Source organism: Diabrotica virgifera, chromosome 7 (genome assembly GCF_917563875.1).
Source record: "Diabrotica virgifera virgifera chromosome 7, PGI_DIABVI_V3a".
NCBI lineage: Eukaryota > Metazoa > Arthropoda > Insecta > Coleoptera > Chrysomelidae > Diabrotica > Diabrotica virgifera.
In genome coordinates, this window is record NC_065449.1 from 171419210 (window position 1) to 171445532 (window position 26323).

The 26323-nt window shown below is 32.5% G+C and overlaps 1 protein-coding gene across 1 annotated transcript in view; it reads right to left on the reverse strand.

Annotated features, from left to right (window-relative positions):
* The window catches only part of LOC114329412 (uncharacterized), a 241311-nt gene that overhangs the window by 124168 nt on the left and 90820 nt on the right, over positions 1 to 26323 (reverse strand). The window contains exon 7 of the mRNA XM_028278501.2: positions 16325 to 16588. Coding sequence (XP_028134302.1) covers positions 16325 to 16588 — 264 coding nt within the window. The remainder of the gene's footprint in view (positions 1 to 16324; positions 16589 to 26323) is intronic.

Below are 26323 nucleotides of genomic sequence, written 5' to 3' on the forward strand. Positions count from 1 at the left end.
TTTTTCAAAAATATTGATTAAGGGCCGGTATTTCCAACCTCACTTAAGCCAAAGCTTACTTTAAGCCTTTGCTTAAGCTTAGATGCCTGTATTTCCACTTCAATTTGAGGCTTAAGCCTAGGCTTAAACCAAATAATTTTAAGCTCGCGCGGGAGCTGGTTTAAGCCTTTGCTTAAAATTTGTTTTCTGTTTTTTGAGGTTACTTCTATAGATTATTAAATATATAGTTGTTTTGAAAACCAACTTTTAAGTAATAACGTTATTATTGGATTATTAAATAATGATCTATTAATTTATTAATCGTAATAACGATTATTAAAATTCTGACTACTTTTGGAATGTGTAGGCACATGAAAATTGTTTATTTCTACAATGCTTGGTAGGTATATTTATTTTACAAAAATAAACTTACATTCCAATTTGACATTTTAAGGAATATATCCAATAAACAAAATTACAAAGACGGATCTATTGCTTATGCAAACAAAATAACAATAAAAATATAACCAGAGAAAATATAGACAATAAACTAAAAACACTATAGACAATAAAAAAAAACATGTACCATGTACACAAAATTAAGTGAAGTAAAAATAACATTGATACAGATGACAAGATAACATTAAATGTCAACAGTGGTGGTTTTTACCTCAGAACAGTTAGCTCTGGCAATTTGACGTATTCAGAGGTACCAAACCAATTAAATTTACAGTTGAGCATCAGTTTAGTTATATATTTAGAGAATGATGGAAATACGGCACCCAGCTTAAGCTTCTCCTTAACTTTTGACACAGGCTTAGCTAAGCAAAAGCTTAAGTAGCTATTGAAATACCGGCCCTAAGTGTATTTTGCAGTTTTTCGATTTCATGTTTATTTTGCGAAATATCGCGGGATTTGTATTTAAAATTTTAAATATACCCCCCACCCTTCTCCGTGGGGGGTCGTGTTTGGTATCATTCGATAGATTTTTGTAAAATATTGAACACGTATTTTTTAGTTTTTCGATCTAACGTTCATTTCGCGAATTATTCGCTTTTTTTTTGTGAAACTTTTTAACTCACCCATTTCCTTACGCCCCGCTCAAAACGTCAGATTTTTGAAATATACACTGTTTTGCATGCCCTTAACTTACCTTATCTTAATCTGACAATTTCGAATATTTTTAAGGAGAGATTGTTTTTTCGGGCCCCCCCTTAACGAACTCCCCTGTGTTAACAGCCAATATATGATTATATATACATCTACAACGTACCAGGGTTCTCCCCATATGATAATCTGACGCGCTCAAGTTACTGCAAAAATCCCCGCTTGGGCTCCCCTACCATCATATCTGATATGCGGGATAAGTTTCATGTCAGCTAATGTATTTTTATGTTCCGACAACTTTTTCTTTAGTTCTAGACCGTGTTACGGGGGGAATTCCCCCATTCCCCCCTAGATCCGCCACTGTTCAGTAGTATTCTAAAGGTAAGGCGGAATTGCAGCTTTGCTGGTATTGCATAACTGTGAAGCATTCATAAAAACATGATAATTCTTACAGCACTCTAGTAGCACATTTTATATCGCACTTCTTTGGATTTCTGAGGACTTTTCGGAGGTTTCCTGAAGACTAAAATACGATGCATCGATTTTTGACCACAAATTCATATACAAGACGCAAGTATGCATGAAGAAAATGAGTCTATATTCTTCCAATTATAAATATTTTCGTTCACTTGACTGTGAATTAGTGCATTCAACGTCCGACCTCGAATCCAATAACTGCAGAAGGCTGTAGCTCGAGAATAGTAGTTATTCAGACCCAGGTCCCATGGACTTTTTTAATCTACACATCGAGAAGTATCATTGACCAAACTTTCGTTAAATTGGACTGGGACCACTTTTCCATAAGGAGTGTTGCGGGGTCCTTTGGATGTTGCCAGGTCCAAAAGTGGGTAAAAAATTTTTTAAACGTTTTTTTTTTTGTTTTTTTCCTAAAATTATTTTTTTTGCATCCAACAAAGTTTTTTGTTTTTTTGATCATTCCAAACAGGAAAGTTCTTTAGTCACTTTTCTCTAAAGTCGATAGTTTTTGGCATATAAGCGATTAAAAATTTAAAAATTGCGAAATCGGCCATATTTAACCCTTAAAAACTATGTGAAAAACTGAAAATTTCAATGTTTCCAAGGTAGATAGATATTCTTTAAACATCGATTGATGACACCCCGAAGAGTTTTTTGCAATACAATATTGAAAAGCCCTTTGGTTTTTAATTGATAATCCAGCGGCCGCTACACTATTTTCAACCGTTACATGTATATTACAACATTGAATGTAATATGCGTAAATAAAAGATTGGTCATAAATTATACCACAGATTCTTGGGTCAAAAATAGGTTGATTGAACCTCACTTACCTATATACAATAGTGCACACAAAAAAAGTTACACCCCTTTGAAGTTACAAAATAAAAATCGATTTTTTTTCATATATAACACTCTTAAAGATTTTTTATTAAAAATGGACATGTGGCATCTTTGTGGTAGCTTCATCTTAAAAAAAAATTACAGTGAAATTTGTGCTCCCCATAAAAATTTTATGGGGTTTTGTTCCCTTAAGCCCCCCCAAACTTTTGTGTACGTTCCAATTAAATTATTATTGTGGCACCTTTAGTTAAACACAATGTTTTTAAAACTTTTTGGCCTCTCAGTACTTTTTCGATAAGCCAGCGTTTATTGAGATATTTTGAATATTTGTCGAATCCACCACATACTTGTATATGGTTAAGTACGATTATGGAGACCTGTTAATAATCTGAAAATTTATTTATAATTTACATTTTTAGGTTTATTTTGAAAAAGAAGCCACATCTCGATAAAAGGTGATTTATCAAAAAAATACTAAGAGGCAAAAAAGTTTTAAAAACACTGTGTTTAACTGATGGTACCACAATAATAGTTTCATTGGAACGTACACAAACATTTGGGGGGTTTAAAGAAACAAAACCCCCATACAATTTTTATGTAAATATATTAAAAAAGAAGCCGCATCTCGATAAAAACTCGCTTATAGAAAAAATACTAAGAGGCAAAAAAGTTTTAAAAACGTTGTGTTTAACTAATGGTACCACAATAATGAATTAATTTGAACGTACACAAAAGTTTGGGGGGGTTTAAGGGAACAAAACCCCCATAAAATTTTTATGAGGTGGACAAATTTCACTATAATTTTATTTTAAGATGTTCCTGCCATAACAATGATACATGTCTATTTTCAAGAACAAATCTCTAATAGTTTTCGATATATTAAAAAAAATCGATTTTTATTTTGTAACTTCAAAGGGCTGTAACTTTTTTTGTGAGCACATTTGTACTAAGGTAAGTTAGGTTCAATCGAACTGTTTTTGACCCGAAAATGCGTGGTATAATTTATGACCAATCTTTTCGGGACACCCTGTATATTTGCGGAAAAATATTCTGATTCAATTTTTTTCACTACCTTGCTTGAAAAGGTTCCCTATTAACAAATTTGTATGTTGCCATATACCTACATGAAACGGTTGAAAATAGTGTCGCGTCCGCTTGATTCGCAATTAAAAAACAAAGGGGTTTTCGGTATTGTATTGCAAAAAGCTCTTCGGGATTTCATCAATAGATTTTATTGAGTATTTATATACATTGGTAACATTGAAATTTTCGTTTTTTCACATAGTTTTTGAGGGTTAAAAATGCCCGATTTTGCAATTTTTTAATTTTCAATCGCTTTTATCTCGAAAACTACCACGTATAGAGAAAAGTTACTTAAGGGGATGGGTACGTATTTTCGGCTGCAATGGTATTTAAATGGGGATTCATTTTTTTCGAATCCTAAGAAAACTAATAAGTATTTTTGAAAAATTTAAACTGAGAATGAAAGATTACGTTCTTACCGAGGGTCGAAAGTCCCTGAAAACTTTATAATGTTTATTTTAATTAGTTACAGGGGTGAAAAACTAAGAGAAAATGTAGTGTGATTTTTAATTTCAAATATCTCATTCAAAAGAAACTTTTTATATATTCTAAGGGACTTTCGGCCCTCGATAAAAAATTAGTCTTTAATTCTGCGTTTAAATTTTTAAAAAATATTTATTAGTTTTTTCAGGATTCGAAAAAAATGGACACTATGTCCGTGGTGATATTTTCCAAATTGAACATTCGCTATCTTTGTCATACAACGCACTGAGTCAAATAGAATATGATGACAAGACAGTGACAGTTTTAAATATTTGACATGGCATCGGGAATATTTTGAGTTGCTGATTAAATTGATAGTGTATTTGATAAATAATTGATTTAAGACGTGAACTTAATAAAAAGTTAATTGTTTGTTATTTATGGACGATCCAAGCAGAGAATGGACCAGGATATATTCTACGAGCCAAGTATTTTTTTGTTAAAGATGTTCAAAATTGTAAGCGTTCCATAGTAACAATATATTATTAAAAAATCACTTTAACACTTTTCCTCTTTTCTCGATTGAGTATTAATTTTTGTTGTACATATAAATTATTACAATCACTGAATACATAGTTACTGAAAAAATTATCACATTTATTAACTGAATTAATAATTTGTAATTATACAAATAACAGTTATCCAAGAACATTCAAAAGCGATCTCTTTAAAGTTAATGATGACATTGTCAAGTAGAATGACATTCTAATTAGTAATATTTACTTATCCATACCAGTGTGAATTTTACTACACGTAATTTGCCGTGTAAAGACAGAAAAAGTAGGGATAGCTGTAAAATATTTGCGAATTATGTACCGATGGCCTTAAGATCTTTTCTATTTGGAATGATCCAAAAAAACTAAAAAAAAATTAGTTTAAAGAAAAAACAAACAAAAAAATTTTTGACTGCTTTTTGATCCTGGCAACATGCAAAGGGCCTAGCCGGGTAAGATGATGAAAAGTGCCCCCAACTCGATTCGAATTCCGTATAGGTCACCGTTTATCATATATAGTGAAACTAACTTTCTGAAATTTTTAGCCCCCTAGGTGGTCATGTGACCCACCTAGAGCCTAATTAGGCTTTTTATGTTTTTATTTTTTATCTCAGCCGCATCGAGAACTAGCGAAAAACTTTAAATAAAAAATTTGTAAGATTTAAAAAGTTCTGTGCGAAAATTTTTTTAATTTTTGGCGGGAAATTTAAATTTTAGAACGATTTTAAAATTTTAAATGAGTATAAAAAAATAACTAAGACATTCGTTTTCACGAAAAAAATATATAAGGTGTATTTTTGCATAATATTTCACCCTGAATTTTTTCAAATTTTTAAAATTGGTGAAACGCACCTTCAAAAATAAAAAACCGCATTTTTTCGGTTTTTTTTTCGTCTTTTGATACAATTTTATACATATTTTTCAAAAAAGGTAACACCGTCACGGAAAAGGTAAAAAATTTAAAAAGAATTGGGGTTTGCTTAATAAAAATTTTTTGTAACACCATCCATTTTCAAGATACACGATTGAAGAAAACAAAATTTTACACATTTTTTACGATTTTGCCGAAACTACTGGCAACATTGTAATAAAACTTGGCGGGTTTTAAGAGGTAGTTATTGTACATGTTTTGACATACAATTAAGGATTTGATATTCATCATTGGCGCGCTTAGGGGTAATGGTCTGAACTTTTCAAAGAAAAAAGATAGTACGCCACTGACATATTTCAAATTAACAATCATTTTTAAATTCCTCATTCAATTTGCGATAAAAAAACTATCTTATCATTTTTTTCATACGAGGCGCCGTTTTGCTGCAAAAAATAAAATATCTTAACGCTTCCAAAGTATTCGAATTAGTTTTTATAATGGACGTACGAGTTTACGTATGTAGATGTAGAAACTACTAACAGAAGTTCGAATACTTTGTCAGGGTTAAGATGTTTTATTTTTTGAATAAAAATGGCGCGTCGTATGAAAAAATAGGAAGATAGATTTTTTGTCACAAATTAAACGAGGAATTCAAAAAGGATTGTTAATTTGAAATATGTCAGTGGCGTACTATCTTTAAAAAGTTCAGACTATTACCCGTATACGCGCTAATGATAAATATAAAATTCTTAATTGTATGTCAAAAAATGCACAACAACTACCTCTTAAAACTCGCCAAATTTTATTACAATGTTGCCAGTACTTTCGGCAAAATCGTAAAAAATGTGTAAAATTTTGTTTTCTTCAACGCCCTGTATATTGAAAATGGATGGGATTACAAAAAAATTTTATTAAGCAAACCCCAATTATTTTTCAGTTTTTTACCTATTGTAGTGACGGTATTACCTTTTTTGAAAAATATGTATAAAATTGTATCAAAAAACGAAAAAAAAACCGAAAAAATGCGGTTTTTTATTTTTAAGGTGCGTTTCACCAATTTTAAAAATTTGAAAAAATTCAGGGTGAAATATTATGCAAAAATACACGTTATATATTTTTTTCGTGAAAACGAATGTCTTAGTTATTTTTTTATACTCATTTAAAATTTTAAAATCGTTCTAAAATTTTAATTTCCTGCCAAAAATTAAAAAAAAAAAAAATTCGGACAGACTTTTTTCAAGCTTACAACTTTTTTATTTAAAGTTTTTCGCTAGTTCTCGATGCGGCTGAGATAAAAAATAAAAACTGAAAAAGCCTAATTAGGCTCTAGGTGGGTCACATGACCACCTACGGGGCTAAAAATTTCAGAAAGTTAGTTTCACTATATATGCTAAACGGTGACCTATATGGAATTCGAATCGAGTTGGGGGCACTTTTCATCATCTTACCCGGCTAGGCCCTTTGTTAAAAGGGGACCTTTTCAAGCAAGATGCTGAAAAATAATTGATTCAGAATATTTTTCCGCACAGATATTTACGAATATTACATATACATTCAACGGTTGAAAACAGTGTCGCGCCCGCTTGATTAGCAATTAAAAAACAAAGGGGTTTTCGATATTGTATTGCAAAAACTCTTCAGCATTTCATCAATCGATGTTTAAAGAATATATCTACCTACCTTGGCAACATTGAAAATTTCAGGTTTTCACATAGTTTTTGAGGGTCAAAAATGGCCGATTTAGCAATTTTTAAATTTTTAATCGCTTATATGTCAAAAATATCAACTTTAGAGAAAAGTCACTAAAGACCTTTTCTGTTTGAAATGAACCAAAAAACCTAAGAAAACTTTGTTCAATGCAAAAAACATAATTTTAGGAAAAAAACAAAAAAAAAACGTTTAAAAAATGTTTGACCCATTTTTGGACCTGGCAACATGAAAATTTGTTAAAAGGGGCCCTTTTTGAGTAAGATTGTGCAAAAAATCCGAATCAGAATATTTTTCCTAGCGGATGCGCAGTGGCTTTCTGGACTATTAACAATAACAATACATGGAAAACACGGAACATGGAAAACATTAAAAAAGTTGAAAAATATAAATATCTGGGTGCAATAATTAATGAAAATAATGAATACACAGAAAAGATTAAAGCAAGCATAGGATAGGCAAGAAATTCTTTCAACAAACTGAAAAAAGGATTCTACTCCGGTCAACTTACACATCCGAGGGTACAAAATTACCATCAAGTTGAAAATTGGCAGGATTGTTCAAATTACCATCATAAATGAAATCTAAAAAGTCCTCATAAATCCAACCCGAGCTAAAAAATTTACGCGATTTTCAGCGAAACGGTAAGTTTTATCATAAAATTAGTTCTAACAACAAATGTAGATTAGATAATTATCTATAAAAAATATCTTAATACTTTTTTTCGTAAGAGTTACCGTTTTTGAGATACAACGATTCAAAAAGTTGTAATCGTCATCATATGCGCACACGTTTCCACACCACCTTTGAGATAGTGCACTTAGCGCGTTTTTTTAACGTGGTTTCCCCAGTAGGCCTTGTTCGAGCCATTGTGCAACGCCGCCCCTGATGTGTGCGCCTTTTAATGTATGTTCCCTTTGCCCCTCTGCCATCCCAACGAAGGAAGAAGGAACGCAGTCAACAGTTCATCTAAAGACTTTGAGTGTAGCATACATGTTTTTGTATAATATTTTATTTCAATATATTCGTCAAATCAAAGTGCAACAATTTCTTAATTCATCTCAGCAATCAACATCATTTTCATGGTCCTCACGAGCGAATGCGTTCCAGTGCAATAAATACTAATTAAGTGTATTAATTAAAAAAAATACATTCCAACATTAAGGGCCGCCAAATAGTCGATTTTAAACTCATCATTCCACATCCCGAGACGAGAGCTATTTTTAGAATCGACACCGACCCTTCTTGAGTGCCCCAGCGAGCCAGGCAGCGCAGCGATAAAGAAAGTGAGTCTCTCATTTCCTTACACCCTCACAGATGTTTACCAAATATTTTATCTGTTTTTAATTGCCGATGCATAGGGTTGCATGTTATGTTTTATGATACAGTTTTATACAGGGCGAATTCATAATAACTTTTTCTTTTCTTTTTTATTAAATCGAATTCATTTTAAATTTTTTCTTTGTTAATAATAGAAATTAATTAAATAAATTTAAATAGGAAATTGAAATAAAATCTAATTAGAATTAACACAAATAATCAAATATAATTCATTTTGAATTTTTTACGGTTTTTATTAATAATTAAAATCTTTACTATTTAATTAAATTTATTTTATCTAATTAAAATGTCTGATTCAGATATAAAAATTTTAAAACAAAAAAGAGCTACCATCGAACGCTCTCTGACAAGCTTTGAAAAATATTTAGATACACTCAAAAAAGACAAATTAACTGATTTAGATATTTTTACTCTAAAAGAGAGAGTCAATGATTCTACATATCTACTAATAGAATTTAAAAATATTAATAGCGATATTGAATTAATGTCTGACAATGCTGCACTAGATGAACTCGGTAAAGAGCTGGATTCATTTGAAACTAAATTTTATAATATTATAGCTACAGCAAAATTATTGTTAAAAAATCACGACGGTTCCACATGTGCACCAGGTCGATCAGGTGGTATAAAGCTGCCGGATATTTCTCTAAAAAAGTTCAGCGGACAGTTTGAACAGTGGCTCGAGTTTACTAGCATTATTCACCAGAACAATAACCTAAGCAATATTGAAAAGTTTTTCTATTTGCGGGGTGCTCTAGAAGGCAATGCTGCGGCATCTATAAGCAACATTCGGTACACCGCGGATAACTTTACAGTAGCATGGGATACGTTGTGCGAAAGATTCGATATTACTAAAAAACTATTGCATGATCACATAGGTGCTTTATTTCTTTTGGAATCTATTAACAAGGGTTCGCATGATAAGTTACAACAATTAGCTGACAATATCTCAAAACATTTGGGAGCAATACAGCAATTAGGTCAATCTATTCAAAATTGGGATTGTTTGTTAATATTTTGGTTTTGTCAAAAAATCGACAACGCATCTCTAAGCGATTGGACGAGACAAACGCGTAATACAACCAAATCACCTACTTCCGACCAATTTCTGACATTTTTGCGTGAGCGAGCTAATTTTGTAGACTCTTTAAATTACAAAAATAATATTTCACCTAACACACACAATAATAAATCACATCAGGTTTCTCGGACCGCGAAGACAACAAAGGTTTTCATGTCTGGACACTACACTTGTTCATTTTGTAAGGGTGAACATTCAATATACAGATGCAACGATTGCCTAAAACTTTCGGTCTGCGATAGAATCCAGTTCGTTAATCAAACAGCAACATTATGCCCTAATTGTCTAAGAGAAGGACACACTAAACATAAGTGCAAATTGGGTCCATGTAAGAAGTGCAAATCAAATCATAATACACTTCTCCATGACGATAAAAATGACACTCCGTTAAGTGAGCAATGCTCAGGTGAAGGGAGCACAAATGTACTAAATAGCAGCGTATCTAATTCTATATCGGTAGGACAGGTTTTATTATCTACCGCATACGTTCTCATTTGTGACAATCAAAACAATCTTCACTCAATTAGAGCTCTCCTTGATTGCGGATCCCAAACTTCCTTCATAACAGAAGGCATTCAACAAAAACTCAATCTTCCCACTCAAAACACTAATTTGTCAATATTCGGCATAACCAATAACATTTCTTCTGTCAAAACCAAGTGCCAGGTATCAATCAAATCCAAATATAATACCTTCCAGGCCAGTTTGACTTGCTATATCTTACCAGAAATTACGGGTTATGTGCCAGCTAACCTTCTTAGTATCTCCGAGTTGCAATTTCCCCACAATATCAAACTTGCAGATCCCGAGTTTTTCAAACCCTCTTCAATTGATATGCTTATTGGAGCGGATCTGTTCTGGCAACTTCTAGGTGCCAACAAAATATCCTTAGGGAAAAATAAGCCCCATCTACAAGAAACTAAACTTGGATGGATTGTTTCCGGAACTCTTGGAGCCGCTAGTCCCAATACGGTTTCATGCAATATTAGTGCCAATCAAGCACTGTCTCAAGCTCTCGCTAGATTTTGGGAGCTTGAAGAACTAGATAATCACAAGGTTTTTTCACAAGATGAGATTTTATGTGAAGAAATATTCAAAACAAGTACAACAAGAAATACCAAAGGGCGATTTGTTGTAAATCTACCCTTAAAACAAGGACCAGAAAGCTTAGGCGAATCAAGAATTCACGCGGAGCAACGATTCTATGCTCTTGAAAGACGTTTGGTCAAAAATCCTACATTGCAATCACGATACATTGAATTTATGACCGAATACGAGAAACTCAATCACATGTCAGCTATATTAGACCAAAATGATGGTCAATGTCAATACTATATACCTCATCATGGAGTAACAAAAGAATCTTCCGTTACTACAAAACTACGCGTTGTTTTCGATGCATCTGCTCCTACTACAAATGGAATATCTTTAAATAATATTCAACTACTAGGACCTATTCTTCAACACGACCTATTTTCTATAATTTTGAGATTTCGAAAATATGCCTATGTCGTGTCTGCCGATATCGCTAAAATGTATCGGCAAGTCCTAATAAATCCAGAACAGCGATCATTGCAGCGGATCATATGGCGTCAAGATCCTTCAAAACCCTTACAAACGTACGAGTTAAACACTGTCACCTACGGTCAAGCTTCAGCTAGTTTTCTCGCTATACGTTGTTTGGTACAATTAGCAAATGAGGTTGAAGATTCCAAGCCAAAGGTTGCAAGAATAATCAAGGAAGACTTTTATGTCGACGATATGCTAACCGGAGCTGATTCTATTCAAGAGGCTCAAGAGATTTGCAGCAATGTATCCAAGGTATTAGACACCGGTTGTTTTCACCTGAGACAATGGTGTTCCAACAACTCACAAGTTCTAAAGGATATATCAAATTCTGATTCAGCTTTCGACATTTTAGAGTTTCCAAGCGATGACAATAAGACCAAGACTTTAGGGCTAATATGGTCGTGTTCGAATGATAGTTTATTTTATCATATCAATACAAATTTGTCTAAACATAAAATCACTAAGAGATCCATTTTATCTTCAATATCAAAAATCTTTGATCCTCTAGGTCTATTAAGCCCATGTACTATCATAGGTAAAATCATTATGCAAAACCTATGGTGCAATAAATTATCCTGGGATGACAATCTACCTGAAGAACTCTATTCTAAATGGATCAGCTTGCAAAACGAACTTCCTCTATTGAACAATTTGTCAATATCACGGCATGCTATATTATGCAATTCAACAGAATTGCAGTTGCACGGGTTCTGTGATGCATCAGAACGTGCATATGGTGCCTGTGTATATATTAGCAGTTCCGATAAAAATGGTAGGGTACAAGTAAGTTTGTTGTGTGCAAAATCCAAGGTTGCACCTGTAAAAACAGTCAGTATTCCTCGTCTAGAGCTTTGCGGTGCCGTGCTATTGGCTCGCCTAGTTGATAAAGTTCAGACTTCCATAAATCTAAAATTTAATCAATATTTTCTTTGGTCCGATTCAACTATAACGCTGGCTTGGGTAAGAACCAGTCCAAATTTACTAAAAACTTTCACAGGTAACCGTGTGTCGGAAATACAATCACTAACGAAAAATTACCAGTGGAAGTATATTTCAACCAAGGAAAATCCAGCAGATTTAATTTCAAGAGGCATGTTTCCCAGTCAAATATTAAATTCTGAAACATGGTGGCATGGTCCATCTTGGATAATTCTAGGCTCACAATTTTGGCCCAATGAACAATTTAAAGTAGACCACCTACCAGAGCTAAAAACTCAAACTCTATTAGCTCAAAATGCACCAGATACTTTGAGCTTTCCGTTTGATCGATTCTCTAATTTCTCTAAGATGTGTAGTCACGAGTTACATCTTCAGATTTGTAAATAATTGTGCTAACAGAAATAATCGCAACACCGGTGTTTTGACATTATCGGAGCTAAAGTATTCTCTAAATGCATTGATCAAGGTTAGTCAAAATCAATCATTCTGTAACGAAATTAAAGATTTATCAAACAACAAGTACCTGGCATCAAAGAATAGGTTATGTGGTCTCACTCCATTTCTAGACCGTCAGAATATTTTGCGCGTTGGCGGTAGACTCAAGTATTCTGACTACAATTTCAATAAAAAACACCCCATTCTAATTAATGGGAATCATCATTTCACAAAACTATTGTTTCAAGAACAACATCTTATATTACTACACGGTGGTGCTCAGTTACTTCTCAATACTATAAGAGATATTTACTGGCCCACATCCGGTCGCAACTTAGCTCGTGCTACTGTCAGAAAGTGTGTAAGATGCTTTAGATTTAATGCAAAAACCATTCAGCCTATTATGGGAAATCTTCCTAGTGCTAGAGTAATGCCTTCTAGTCCATTTACAATAACGGGTGTTGATTATGCAGGTCCATTTCTCATAAAAGACAAAAAGGGTCGTGGATGCAAAACCACTAAATGTTACATAGGTCTTTTCATTTGCTTTAGCACCAAGGCCGTACACCTAGAATTGATTTCAAGTCTCTCATCTGAAGCATTTTTACAAGCCTTACGAAGGTTCGTGTCCCGCAGAGGAAAACCCGAAAAAATATTCTCAGATAATGGAAGCAATTTTATAGGTGCTCAACGAGAATTAGCATCTCTTTTAAATGCACCTGAATTAAGAGACAAATTATGGTCACTAACAAATTCCCTAGAAATTGAATGGCAATTTATACCGCCCTATTCACCTCATTTTGGTGGACTCTGGGAAGCCGGAGTAAAATCATCTAAATTACATCTAAAACGAGTTTTGTCAAAAACTGCGCTTATTTATGAAGAGTTTCAAACTTTAATAATTCAAATAGAGGCAATTTTAAACTCACGCCCTCTTTCTCCTATTAGTCCAGATCCTAATGACCTCAGTCCTTTAACACCTGCTCACTTTCTTATTGGAAAACCAATCATAGCAGTTCCAGACCAAGATCTAACCGATATAAAGGTCACCAGACTAAATCGATACCAGCTTCTCCAGCAGATGTGCCAAAACTTTTGGGCAAGATGGAAAACCGAGTACATCTCCCAGCTACAAGTCAAGGGACGCTGGAAGAAAAATCAAGAGTCTCTCACAGATGGAGCCTTGGTCCTTATAAAGGACGACAACATCAATCCAACCCATTGGCAGCTAGGTCGAATACTCAGTGTACATCCTGGAAGGGACAACATCAATCGAGTAGCTACAATCAAGACTTCTACTGGCATCATTAAACGTGGGTTCAACAAAATATGTCCACTACCTCTAGATGATTGAAAGGAGCCTTTCAAGGTGGGGAGTATGTTCGAGCCATTGTGCAACGCCGCCCCTGATGTGTGCGCCTTTTAATGTATGTTCCCTTTGCCCCTCTGCTATCCCAACGAAGGAAGAAGGAACGCAGTCAACAGTTCATCTAAAGACTTTGAGTGTAGCATACATGTTTTTGTATAATATTTTATTTCAATATATTCGTCAAATCAAAGTGCAACAATTTCTTAATTCATCTCAGCAATCAACATCAGGCCTATTCCACGGATCTGTTATCTGTTTAATTTGAAGCTATTGAATAATTGATATTAGCAAGGGTTAAAAATGATAAAAGTTATAAAAAGCGGTATAAATTAAAAAAAAGGGAAATTTATCCAACTGGTTCATAATTTTCTAATACTTCTGCTTCCTATTCTCCTTGTTCTTCTTCTTCTTCACCTTCTAGTTCTTCTTCTTCTTCTTGTTCTTCTTATCCTTGTTCATCGTGGGTGCAAGTAAATTGCCCCAATAATGACACATCGCATGGCTCCTCGATAGAATCAAATGAATCCTCAATTGTTGGTGATTCAACATTGGAGCACGACCGGTTTTGACAATTAGTGCATGCTACCGAACAAAACAGTCTAACTTTTTTGCAACCACATTTAGAGCTACATACCTTTTTACAGTTGCAAAAAATTGTGTTCAGGAGTTTTTCCGGCGCAGGTGGGAGTAAAGTTTGAATTGGTTCTAATGAACTGTCGACTAATTTCCATCCCCAGTCTTTTGGATCTAGCTGATAACCAAGCCACACTTGAACTTGGTAATATACTCGAAAAAGATGTTGATGAGCAACCTCTGAGGTTGAAGGAAGACAAGATAATTGCACTTGTTTTTTATTTTGAGTATTTTTAAAGAAACATGCATATCGAAACTTATCTAAGCACATAGTTTTTTAGGCGCTCTATACATAGAGAGAAGAAAGCTAATTCCGTTGGAAATTACTTCTTGTGGAGTGGAATTAGTTTCTTTAAACTTCAGCACATTTAAGTAAAATTAGGTTTAACACGTATTTTCACTTCGGAGTAGTACTCAAGACTAATTAATACCTACAGGGTGTCATCTACCTGAAGGATTTCGCCACCCAGGAAGATAACGGTGTAATTTGCATAATAGTAAACAAACTAAATTTGCATAAAGTTTACTATATATTGAAATATTTATTAGTACTTAGCAATAAACATTTTGCCTATTAGAAAGTTGGCTTTCATTATCATGTTCAAACCCTTCTGAGAAAAGAGTAGGTAGGGTGATTAGATTAGCCGACGTACCTATAGAAAGTGTTTATTCCGACAAAACCGATCTTTACAAATTGAATAAGACGCATAAGTAAGAAGAATTATTATAAGTTAATACTTTGTCATATCAATTTACTATTTTTGTTCGGAATAAGCCGTAAAATTGAAATAATAATTCTTATTACTTTCGCGTTATATTCACTTTGTAAAGATTTTTTTGTTGGCACTGTGATATAATACAGCTTATACATTGCATCTCTCGGTAGACCGCAAGGTGTATAGTAGAAACATTATATTATATCTTATACTGTTATGTGTAATATAAGTTGACCAATAAGTTGGCAAGTGTGTAATATAAGTATATAATATAAGTATTGTTATATTATGTGTAATATAATATAATTAAGTTGACCGATATATTATGTTTACTTGTATTACAGCTTCAGTGATGTATATACGTGGTGTACTAATACATAAATATGACGATTAGAACTCTTTCAACTCTTTGAATCGTTATATCTCAAAAACGGTAACTCTTACGAAAAAAAGTATTATGATATTTTTTATAGATAATTATCTAATCTACATTTGTTGTTAGAACTAATTTTATGATAAAACTTACCGTTTCGCTGATAATCGCTAAAAACCATATTTGGTGACCTTTGACCCCACGTAAATTTTTTTGCTCGGGTCGGATTTATGAGGACTTTTTAGATTTCATTTATGATAGTATTTTGAACAATCCCGCCAATTTTCAACTTGATGGTAATTATTGTAACCTCACTCCTATTTTTGAGTCTAACTAGACCGGTCTATCTGGGGCAGGGATATTACAATTTCTTTAAAGATGTTATGTCTTCTCCGTATTATTTTATGGGTTGGAGACTTGGACATTAAAGAAAGATGTTTCGTACAGATTAGAAGCCTTCGAGTTATGGGCCTACAGAAGGATATCAAGAATTAATTGGGTGGACATAGTCACGAATGTCCAGGTATTGAGAAGAATAGGAAAGAGAGGTTTTAAATACAATTAAAGTTAGAAAACTGCAATATCTGAGACCTATCATGAGGGGCGAGCGTCATAACTTGTTGCAGTTAATAATACAAGGAAGAATAAAGGATAGAAAGAGTCGTGGAAGAAGATGCATCTCCTGGTTAAACAATTTGAGAGCTTGGTTTAACTGCCCTTCTGCTGATCTCTTTAGAGCAGCGGTATCGAAAATACGAATTGCCATGATGGTTGCCGACCTTCTTAGAGGAGATGGCACATGAAGAAGAAAGACAACGACTTACCTGTTTTGTTTAAAACTCTTTTTAAATCTTTTTGCCATTGGTTTTTCATCTGACATCTGCATATCATTTTTAACCTTACTAGTACTAGGTTTCGCCGACGAATTCCAACAAATCACACCTCTATTTTCAACCTTAGTGGTACTAGATTCCATCAGAGACTCTGCAGTCTTTGCTTTATTAGGTGAGGCAAATTCGGTGGTCAAGTCTGAGGGACAATTGGTGAATTGCAAAACTAGCTTTTCCAATTCTGATAGTGGAACTTTGCTAAAAAAATTAAATTAATTTTACTGTTGGTAACTGCTAATTTTTCAGAAGTTTTCAGGGACTTTCGGCCCTCGGTAAAGATGTAATCTTTCGTTCAAGGTTTAAATTTTTCAAAAATACTGATTAGTTTTATCAGGATTCGAAAAAATGACTACATTTAAAACACATTGAACCTTTTGACAGGCGACATTTTGCGCCCCTTAATAGTATGGGATCCGAATATAGGTCGGCCATAGACAAATATTTCTAGCATGGGTTGCCTATCAAACTAGTGTCATAGCTATCCTTAAGGGGGGGGGCGTAGGGATTGAAAGCAATATTCAAGCACTATTTTTTTTGAAAGTATTGTAGAATTATTTTATTTTTTAAATTAAATTGGCATATTCCGTACCATTCGTAGATTATTCAAGAAAAAGTTCAAGGAAAAATATTGAAAAATAAGCAAACAGTGGAAAATTTTTTAAGATAACTCAAAAAACAATGAATTTTGCGGTGGACATCAGAACTCATCATTGGATCATAGTAAACAAAAAATTCAAAAAAAAAATTATTAGCTTATGAGTTTTTCGAGGTAATGCTGTCGAGTTTTTCTACTTTTATCGAATTTTAACTTTTTGATCACTCAGAAGTCAAAACGACGATTTTTTTGGAAAAAGGGTGAAAATCAACATATCTATTATTGTTAAACAAAAAATAAGCATAAAACAAAAAATATCTCGACAGCGTTACTACCCCAGGCTGTGGGTGAAAAAACGTGATATAATTCAGGAATTTTTGAAACCTATCAGGTGTTGTAAAGGACGATGCCAGGAATAACTTCTACTAAAATGTGACCAAGAATATTGTGAGCTTTTTTTTAATTGCGATTTTCATTTGTTAAATTTGCAATTTTTAAAGATTTTTAATTTTGCAGCTTAGGATATTGATTTTAGAGAAAAACTTTTTAACAGAAAGTTGTAGTAAATTAAAAAACCTACAATTTGAGCTATGGTAAGTTTAATTTCGTTTATTGGTTATTGCAAAACAAAATGCTAAAGGTCCAAAATGGCCGTTTTTACAATTGCGTTATTTATTGTACAAATAATTTTTTTTTAATTTTTTAAAGCTTTAAAATGAAGATCTTTCAATTTCAAACATAAAAAAAATTGTAATGCCGGATTAACAAATTTATTGCTTGGATATTATAAATTGTTTTTCCCAAGAGGTCAAATGTCGAAGGCTATAACTTTTTGAAAAAAAGTCGTAGAGAGTTGTTGTAACATCCAATCTCCTTCTAAAGAGTTATATTTTTATATTCTGATGTAAATAAATGCGTAAAACATTTTTAAACCTCTACTTTTTGGGTTTGAAAATAAGGGGGCAAATTTCGTTATAAACATTTAGAGCTGAAGCGGCCCTGTACATCCTATGAGTTTCTAACTTACAGATTATTGTTGCTAAAGACGAAACGAAGATACATAAAAAGTAAAAAAAATTTACAACCAACTGAAGCCGAGATAATTGTTTATTTTTTTTTAAATCGTAGTGCCTTTATTTATAACAATTAAGAAATTATTTTACAGTCATTGACTAAAGAAAGACTTATATTATCTTAAAACAAAAATTATTATAAACTATAATTACATTTAATTATTAAAAATTATTTTTAAAGTTGGTGCTTTTGCGAGCGGCCGAATTTTGCAAATCGCCCGGCTCGCTTCAAATCCGCGCGCCCGGAAAATTTTTACGTAACTTGCATTAAATTTTGACCGAAAACAATTTAATAATATTACCATTATAATATACAGTGTATTTACCACTGTATTTGTTTTTCTTGATAAACTTTTATATGTGAAATCTCATTTCTGAAGAAATAATATTACAAAAATGATACATATAACTATATTTTTAATTTTTGCATTGTTATATAAATATAATATTAATAATGTTACTTCTTATTATACAATATAAAACTTTTTCTTCTTGTAGTGACTATCCCTTTTGGATGTTGGCGACCATCATGGCAATTTGGCAAACCCCATTTGGAAACTGAGAACCAGGAAGGCGAAGGATTACCTTGCTAGAAAATTTACGTACGTCGTTCAACACAACAACTACAAATCTTTTTAGAACAGCAGTACCGATTTAGTGTGCAAGTACAGATTGCCATGATGGTCGCCAACATCCAAAACGGATAGTCACTATAAGAAGAAAAAGTTTTATATTGTATAATAAGAAGTAACATTATTATTATTATATTTATATAACAATGAAAAAATTAAAAATATATATGTATCATTTTTGTAATATTATTTCTTCAGAAATGAGATTTAATATAAAAGTTTATCAAGAAAAACAAATACAGTGGTAAATAGACTGTATATTATAATGGTAATATTATTAAATTGTTTTCGGTCAAAATTTAATACAAGTTACGTAAAAATTTTCCGAGCGCGCGGATTTGAAGCGAGCCGGGCGATTTGCAAAATTCGGACGCTCGCAAAAGCACCGATTTTAAAAATAACTTTAATAATTAAATGTAACTATATTTTATAATTATTTTTAATTTAAGATAATATAAGTCTTTCTTTAGTCAATGACTGTAAAATAATTTCTTAATTGTTGTAAATAAAGGCACTACGATTTAAGAAAAAAGAAACAATTATCTCGGCTTCAGTTGGCTGTAAATTTTTTTATTTTTTATAAATCTTCGTCTCGTCTTCAGCAACAATAATCTGTAAGTTAGAAACTCATAGGCTGTACAGGGCCGCTTCAGCTCTAAATGTTTATAACGAAAATTGCCCCCTTATTTTCAAGCCCAACATTTAGCTCGGCTTCAGTTGGTCGTAGAAATTTTTTATTTTTTTTATAAATCTTCGTTTCGTTTTTAGCAACAATAATCTGTAAGTTAAAAACTCATAGGATGTACAGGGCCGCTTCAGCTCTAAATGTTTATAACGAAATTTGCCCCCTTATTTTCAAACCCAAAAATTAGAAGTTTAAAAATGTTTTAAGCATTTATTTACATCAGAATATGAAAACATAACTCTTTAGAAGGAGATTGGATGTTTCACCAACTCTCTGCAATTTTTTTTTCAAAAAGTTATAGCCTTCGACATTTGACCTTTTGGGATAAACAATTTATAATATCTAAGCAACAAATTCGTTAATCCGGCCTTACAATTTTTTTATGTTTGAAATTGAAAGATCTTCATTTTAAAGCTTTAAAAAATAAAAAAAATTATTTGTACAATAAATAACGCAATTGTAAAAAACGGCCATTTTGGACCTTTCGCAGGCTGTGTTGCAATAACCAATAAATGAAATTAAACTTACCATAGCTCAAATTGTAGGTTTTTAATTTACTACAACTTTCTATTAAAAAGTTTTTCCCTAGAATCAATATCCTAAGCTGAGAAACGAGAAACGACCGTGCGCGAGTAGCGGAGAAATATTGCAACTACCTTAAATATTTCATATTGTCAATTGAAATTGTCAAATTGACGTATATTTCATACCTTCTGTCATTGAAGCAGAAAAATTATATATTGCTTCACAATATCGATATGATATGCAATTATTATATAAAGGTAAATTTAATTAATTGTATTTTGCTTGCAGTACTGCATTTTAATAACTAATTTTATTTACTACATACAATTGTTTACGTTTGCATAACATAACCTGCATCTTATTTTTTCTTCTTATTATTTTTTTGGACTATGGCCTTGACAATTATCCAGTAACCAGGACTAATATAATTGGCCAATATAATTAAAAGTGCGAATAAAAGTACAGAGCGTAGAAATAGGGGTCACTTTACTGAACTTGCACGGTCCCAATACCTCAGTGAATGTCGTAAAGAAAATATATACAAAATTCCAGGTGGACTGGTCAAGTAGTTTTTGAGTTACAATGTCTATAACCTTTGAAAAAAAAACAGTTTTGAGAAAAACGAATTTAAGGTAGGGAGATAGTGTTGAATATCCCTACCTTCGACTCGCTTTGCAGCAGGTTCGCGCCGGCACGCTCGAACGTAGTGAACAACGGTAACAGCTGTTCTCATTTTCATTTGTAAAGTACTCCGCGATTCAAAAAGATATTCCGGTATGCACCATTTTACGATTTGACAGACAAAAAGAAATTGAAACTAAAAGTTGACAATACTTTAAACGCGTTTTCTTCAAAACCGCTTTTTTTAAAGGCTGTAGACATTGTAACTCAAAAACTACTGGACCAACCCAACTGGAATTTTTGTACTATATTTTCTTTAGACATTTCTTGAGGTAACGCTGTCGAGATATTTTTTGTTTTAAGCTTATTTTTTGTTTAACAATAATAAATATGTTGATTTTCACCCTTTTTACAAAAAAATTCGTTGTTTTGACTTCAAAAGTGATATCAAAGAGTGATATCAAAAAGTCAAAAGTCGATAAAACTAAAAAACTCGACAGACTCGAAAAACTTATAAACTACTGAAACTTTTTTGAATTTTTTGTTTGCCATGAGTCAATGATGAGTTCTGATGTACACCGCAAAATTCATTATATTTTGAGGTGTCTTTAAAAATTTGCCACCGTTGGCTTATTTTTCAATATTTTTCCTTGAATTTTTTCTTGAATAATCTATGAATTGTACTGAATATGCCTATATAATTTAAAAATAAAATAATTCTACCATACTTTAAAAAAACACATGTGCTTGAAATATTGATTTCAACCCCTACGCACCCCCTTAAGGATAGCTATGACACGATTTTGATAGGCAACACATGCTAGAAATATTTGTCTATGTATGAAATTTAATAAAAACAAGCTGAAAATGCGAGCATTACAATAACGAAAACTTTGTTTATTGACGTATTTTAATTCATAATATGGAAAATTGCTATTATGAAAAGTTTTAGAATTAATAATTATGTTTTAATGTGCAATTATATCATTCTAATTTAAATGTTATGAACTATAAAGGTAGTTTACTCTTGATCGAAATTCATATTTTTTATATACCTCGTATAAAATTAATAAAATTTTATATATCGATACATCAGTAGAAGAGTGCACCAACTCAAAAAACATAGTTCTTTACAAATCAACTTTAACTTATTTTCTCTGGGAGCAAATATTTTTAATCTGTTGTAAATGGTCCATTTGTTTTTCAAATAGAACAAAATTTTGGAATTAGATGTTTATTTTATGATTCTTTTAGATGATACTTTTTTTTTCATTAGTTTTTTAAATAATTCAGATTTTTTTTGAGTTGGTGCACTATCAAACTGTCGACACATGATTTTTTTAACAGTTAGTGCATTTTGTATAGGGTATTTGTATGGAATTCAATTAAATTTTTTTTTCTTATAAAATCATTATTGTTTCCTTGTTATGAAAAAATATAATTAAATCAAAATAAATTTGAATTGTCCTATTATTATAACTTATTATATCTTATTTTGTGTGGCTGGTCTTTCTCAACTCCTAGAATTTGTATTTCGCTCCATTTTATTTTGTCTCCGGCTTCATTTATATTAAAAATTTCATACACTTCGGCAATTTCTTCTGTAGGGTACCAGGCCGTCCAGTTTTCTTCTTCTCTTCTTCTTCTTTTTGTATAGACATGACTCTGTCTGGTTTTACAATGTGCCTCTAGTAAGTTGTCGTTCCATCATTTTCGTGGTCTTCCCACTGATCGCCTTCCTATTGGAGAACCGTCTCTCGCTGTTCTGACTACTATATTTGTTGTCATTCGGCTTATGTGGTCATTCCATTCTATTCCTCGGTTTCTTACCTAGTTATTGAATGTTATCCACCTTGCATCTCCGTTGTATATCTGTACTTCTAGCTTGTCGCATAGAGTCTTACCATCGATTTTTCGAAGGGTTTTCATCTCCGCTGTTTCTAGCAATCTTTTTGTCCTCTGTGTCAGGTCGTGTTTCTGCCGCGCATGTCATTATTGGTCTGATTACTGTTTTATAAATTCTGCCTTTCATTTCTTTTCCGATATTTTTATCGGAAGTTTTTTTAGCCAGGCTAATTATTATTGGTAGCATTTGCGATAAAATATAGAGCGGGTTTCCTTTTAGGTATCTTTTTTTTCTTTTTCTCTGAGGGCGTGCATCGCATCACCATCATTTTGAGTATGTCCAACTACTAAGCATTTGTGGGCTATGCTTTTTATTGCTAAGTTTTGACAGCAATATAAAAACAAGCAAGCAATGAACTTGTTTTTGTTTTCGCCCAGGCAATTATCGGAGTAAAATATGTGCTCATATTGAGGTCAATGATTCTTTAGATACTGTCAAAGACACATATTTATTTCATTAAAACCTCTGCTTGCGATACGTTTGTGCCACAAAAAACTATAGCAGTGTTTGTGAGAAATATCAAATATAGTGAAGTTGTAACATGATAGGCGTCTCATGTAAAAAGAAAATCACTCAGATCTCCATTTGGTAGTGATAATACAACTTGGAGATGAAAGCAACAAACTACAGTACTGTCATCTTCCTTTGAATCGCTGATATCCAACTCCTTTTCAAACCGAATCCGATTTTTTTCTCTGATGTGTGCATCATACTTAAGTTGTTGTAATACTTTTTACAAAACTGGTCTTTTTTGGCTGAAAAAAGGCAATATTAAATTCCCTGTTGAAAATCTTGGTGTAATAATGGAGTTTTACGGGAATTTTCAGTTCTCCTCTACATTTTTCTTGGTACAGTCTGTACATGGTGGCTAAGTTTACAGATTTATTTTTTCTTGCTCCGCAATAATGAGAGTCAATTACTGGAAAAGATTTGATGTGGGACCGCACGAATTCTTTTTCATCATCTAGCACCATTGGTCGCCAAGCATTTTTTTCCTCCGCGATTGTCATTCTGTGCAATAGGTCTGGATCCCGCGTATGAAAAAAAAGTTGATTAATAGCAAGCTGAAAATTTGTTAATAGCTTAAGGGTGTCTAGTCGGATAAACTTTGATATATGGGAACACTGAAACAGGGGCAGTTTTAATTGTGGAACAGCTTAAAAATTTGGAACGGTCAGATCACGAAAACGGCACATTTATTTTGTCCGACAGAATAGACTTAAACTCTCCGAACAGAGATTAAACTCTCATGCAAAAATCAGACTGCTATTTATTACCTGTCATAATTCCTGCCATTTGACATATTCTACATGTTCCACTCATTAAAACGCCCATTTGATGATAAATAGCAGTCTAATTTTTGCATAAGAGTTTAATCTCTGTTCGGAGAGGTTAAGTCTGTTCTGTCGGACAAAATAAATGTGCCGTTTTCGTGGTCTGACCGTTCCAAATTTTTAACCTGTTCCACAATTAAAACTTCCCCTGTTCCAGTGCTTCCATATATCAAAGTTTGTCCGACTAGACACCCTTAAGCTATTAACAAATTTTCAGCTTGCTATTAATCAACTTTTTTTTCATACGCGGGATCCAGACCTACAAACCCTAGCTCTGTTATTTTTTAATTGCTGTGCATGCTTTTTCATTATTATCCTATTCGAAATGTTCAAAGTGTTCATAAAGAAAACTTTACATACTCTAATTTTTTCATTTCTTATCTCAAAGTAATAAGCTCTATTTTCGCTTCTAAGACTCCTTTCTTATATAGTCGGTTCGCTAAACTCAGACACAACTGGCTAGTAACTTTAGTTAGTAATTTTGCCAATATGGTAATATTGGCAAAAAAAATAATTACTAAATAGTTAATAATAATTACTAAATAGTTAGTAATATTTGTCAATTTTGGCAAAATTGGCCAAAAAAAATATCTACTTAAATCACTAGCCAGTTGTGTCTGAGTTTAGCGAACCGACTATATTGATATTTTGGCTTAACTGGCATTACATTGTTAACTATAAAATCTCGCTGCCTATTTACATCACCAAGACCCCAGTAGTTATTTAGCAGTTCTTCTCTTTCTGTATCACTAAATTTTTCCGAACATTTAATTTAGCAACGGTCAGTGCAACCAGCTTTCACAGACCATTTTGAGTTAGTAGCTGACAATAGTTCTACCGATCAAGTTTCATTATGCACTAACTCAAAGTGATGCGGTATGAAACTACGACGTTCTAAACAAAATATTCGATTCTGCATGTTGACAAGTCAACATTTTTACGATGGTGTTGGAATTTTGAGATGGTTTAATTTGAAACTGATAAATAACATATTTTAACCATTTCCTCATACTTATCTAAATATTGAAAATTTTTGAGTTAGTGCAGTCTGATACTGATGTATCGATATGATGGTTGCATCATAAATCTTAGAACATGAAGAGCTTTTTATGAAGAATAACTTTTCTTCGTCAAATTAAAAATAAAAGAGTTATAAATGAAAATGTTGTTGGTATCCATAATTTGAGAAAAATCTTCAAATATTTTTTTCCATTATAAGGATGTAATTGCACATATCAAACCATAATTTTTTTTACCAAACAATATTATTTCATATACTGTCGGTTCGCTAAACTCAGACACAACTGGCTAGTGATTTTAGTCAATAATTTTGCCAATTTGGCAAAAAAAAATGATTACTAATTAGTTAATAATTACTAAATAATTGGTAATTTTGCCAATTTTGGCAATATTCGCAAAAAAACAAAAAAATTTACCTACTAAAATCACTAGCCAGTTGTATCGAGTTTAGCGAACCGATTATATTCTAATTTCATAGCAAATGAAACAGTCCATTTATCATAAAGGGGAGGCCGTATACTCGTATAAACATTTTTAAAGCTGTTAATAAATTATTGCTTTTAAAATATACTCAAATTGTATTTTTGAACATCTTATTTATTTTATATAATAATTAAATTCACTATCAAATGTCATTGATGTTTTATTAATACTTAATTTAACATTTGGTTTGACATTCACGAAGTGTCAAACTCAAATGTAAATAACCTATACTTTGCTTAACAAATCGAGATTAAAAAACTAGCCTACTTAATAGCAACGATTTCAGCTGGACGTGTATTGCAGGAGCGGCAACGCAATAACACACAGACTTTGCGAATTTATAAACGAAATGTTTTCGCTGAAAAATGTTTCATCCGGAAAGCAGACGGGTGAAGGTCGACCTAAATTCGGATCCCGTACTATATAGTGTGATGATTTTGGATTATGTATAGAGTTCATAGAAGTTTTGTTAACTTTTATACAGGGTGTCCCGAAAAGATTGGTCATAAATTATACCACAGATTCTGGGGTCAAAAATATGTTGATTGAACCTAACTTACCTTAGTACAAATGTGCACATAAAAAAAGTTATAACCCTTTGAAGTTACAAAATGAAAATCATTTTTTTTTCAATATTTCGAAAAGTATTAGAGATTTTTTATTGAAAATATACGTGTGGCATTCTTATGGCAGGAACATCTTAACAAAAAATTATAGTGAAAATTGTGCACCCCATAAAAATTTTATGGGTGTTTTGTTCCCTTAAATCCCCCTAAACTTGTGTGTATGTTCGTATTAAATTATTGTTACAGTATTATTAGTTAAATACAGTGATTTTAAAACTTTTTTGCCTCTTAGTACTTTCTCGAAAAGTCAGTTTTTATCGAGATATTTTGAATATTTGTCAAATCCACCACCTATTTGTATATGGTTAAGTACGATTATAGAGACCTGGTAATAATATGAAAAATCTATATTAATTTACATTTTTATAATGTGGAAATATCTTAACAAAAAATTATAGTGAAATTTGTGCACCCCATAAAAATTTTATGGATG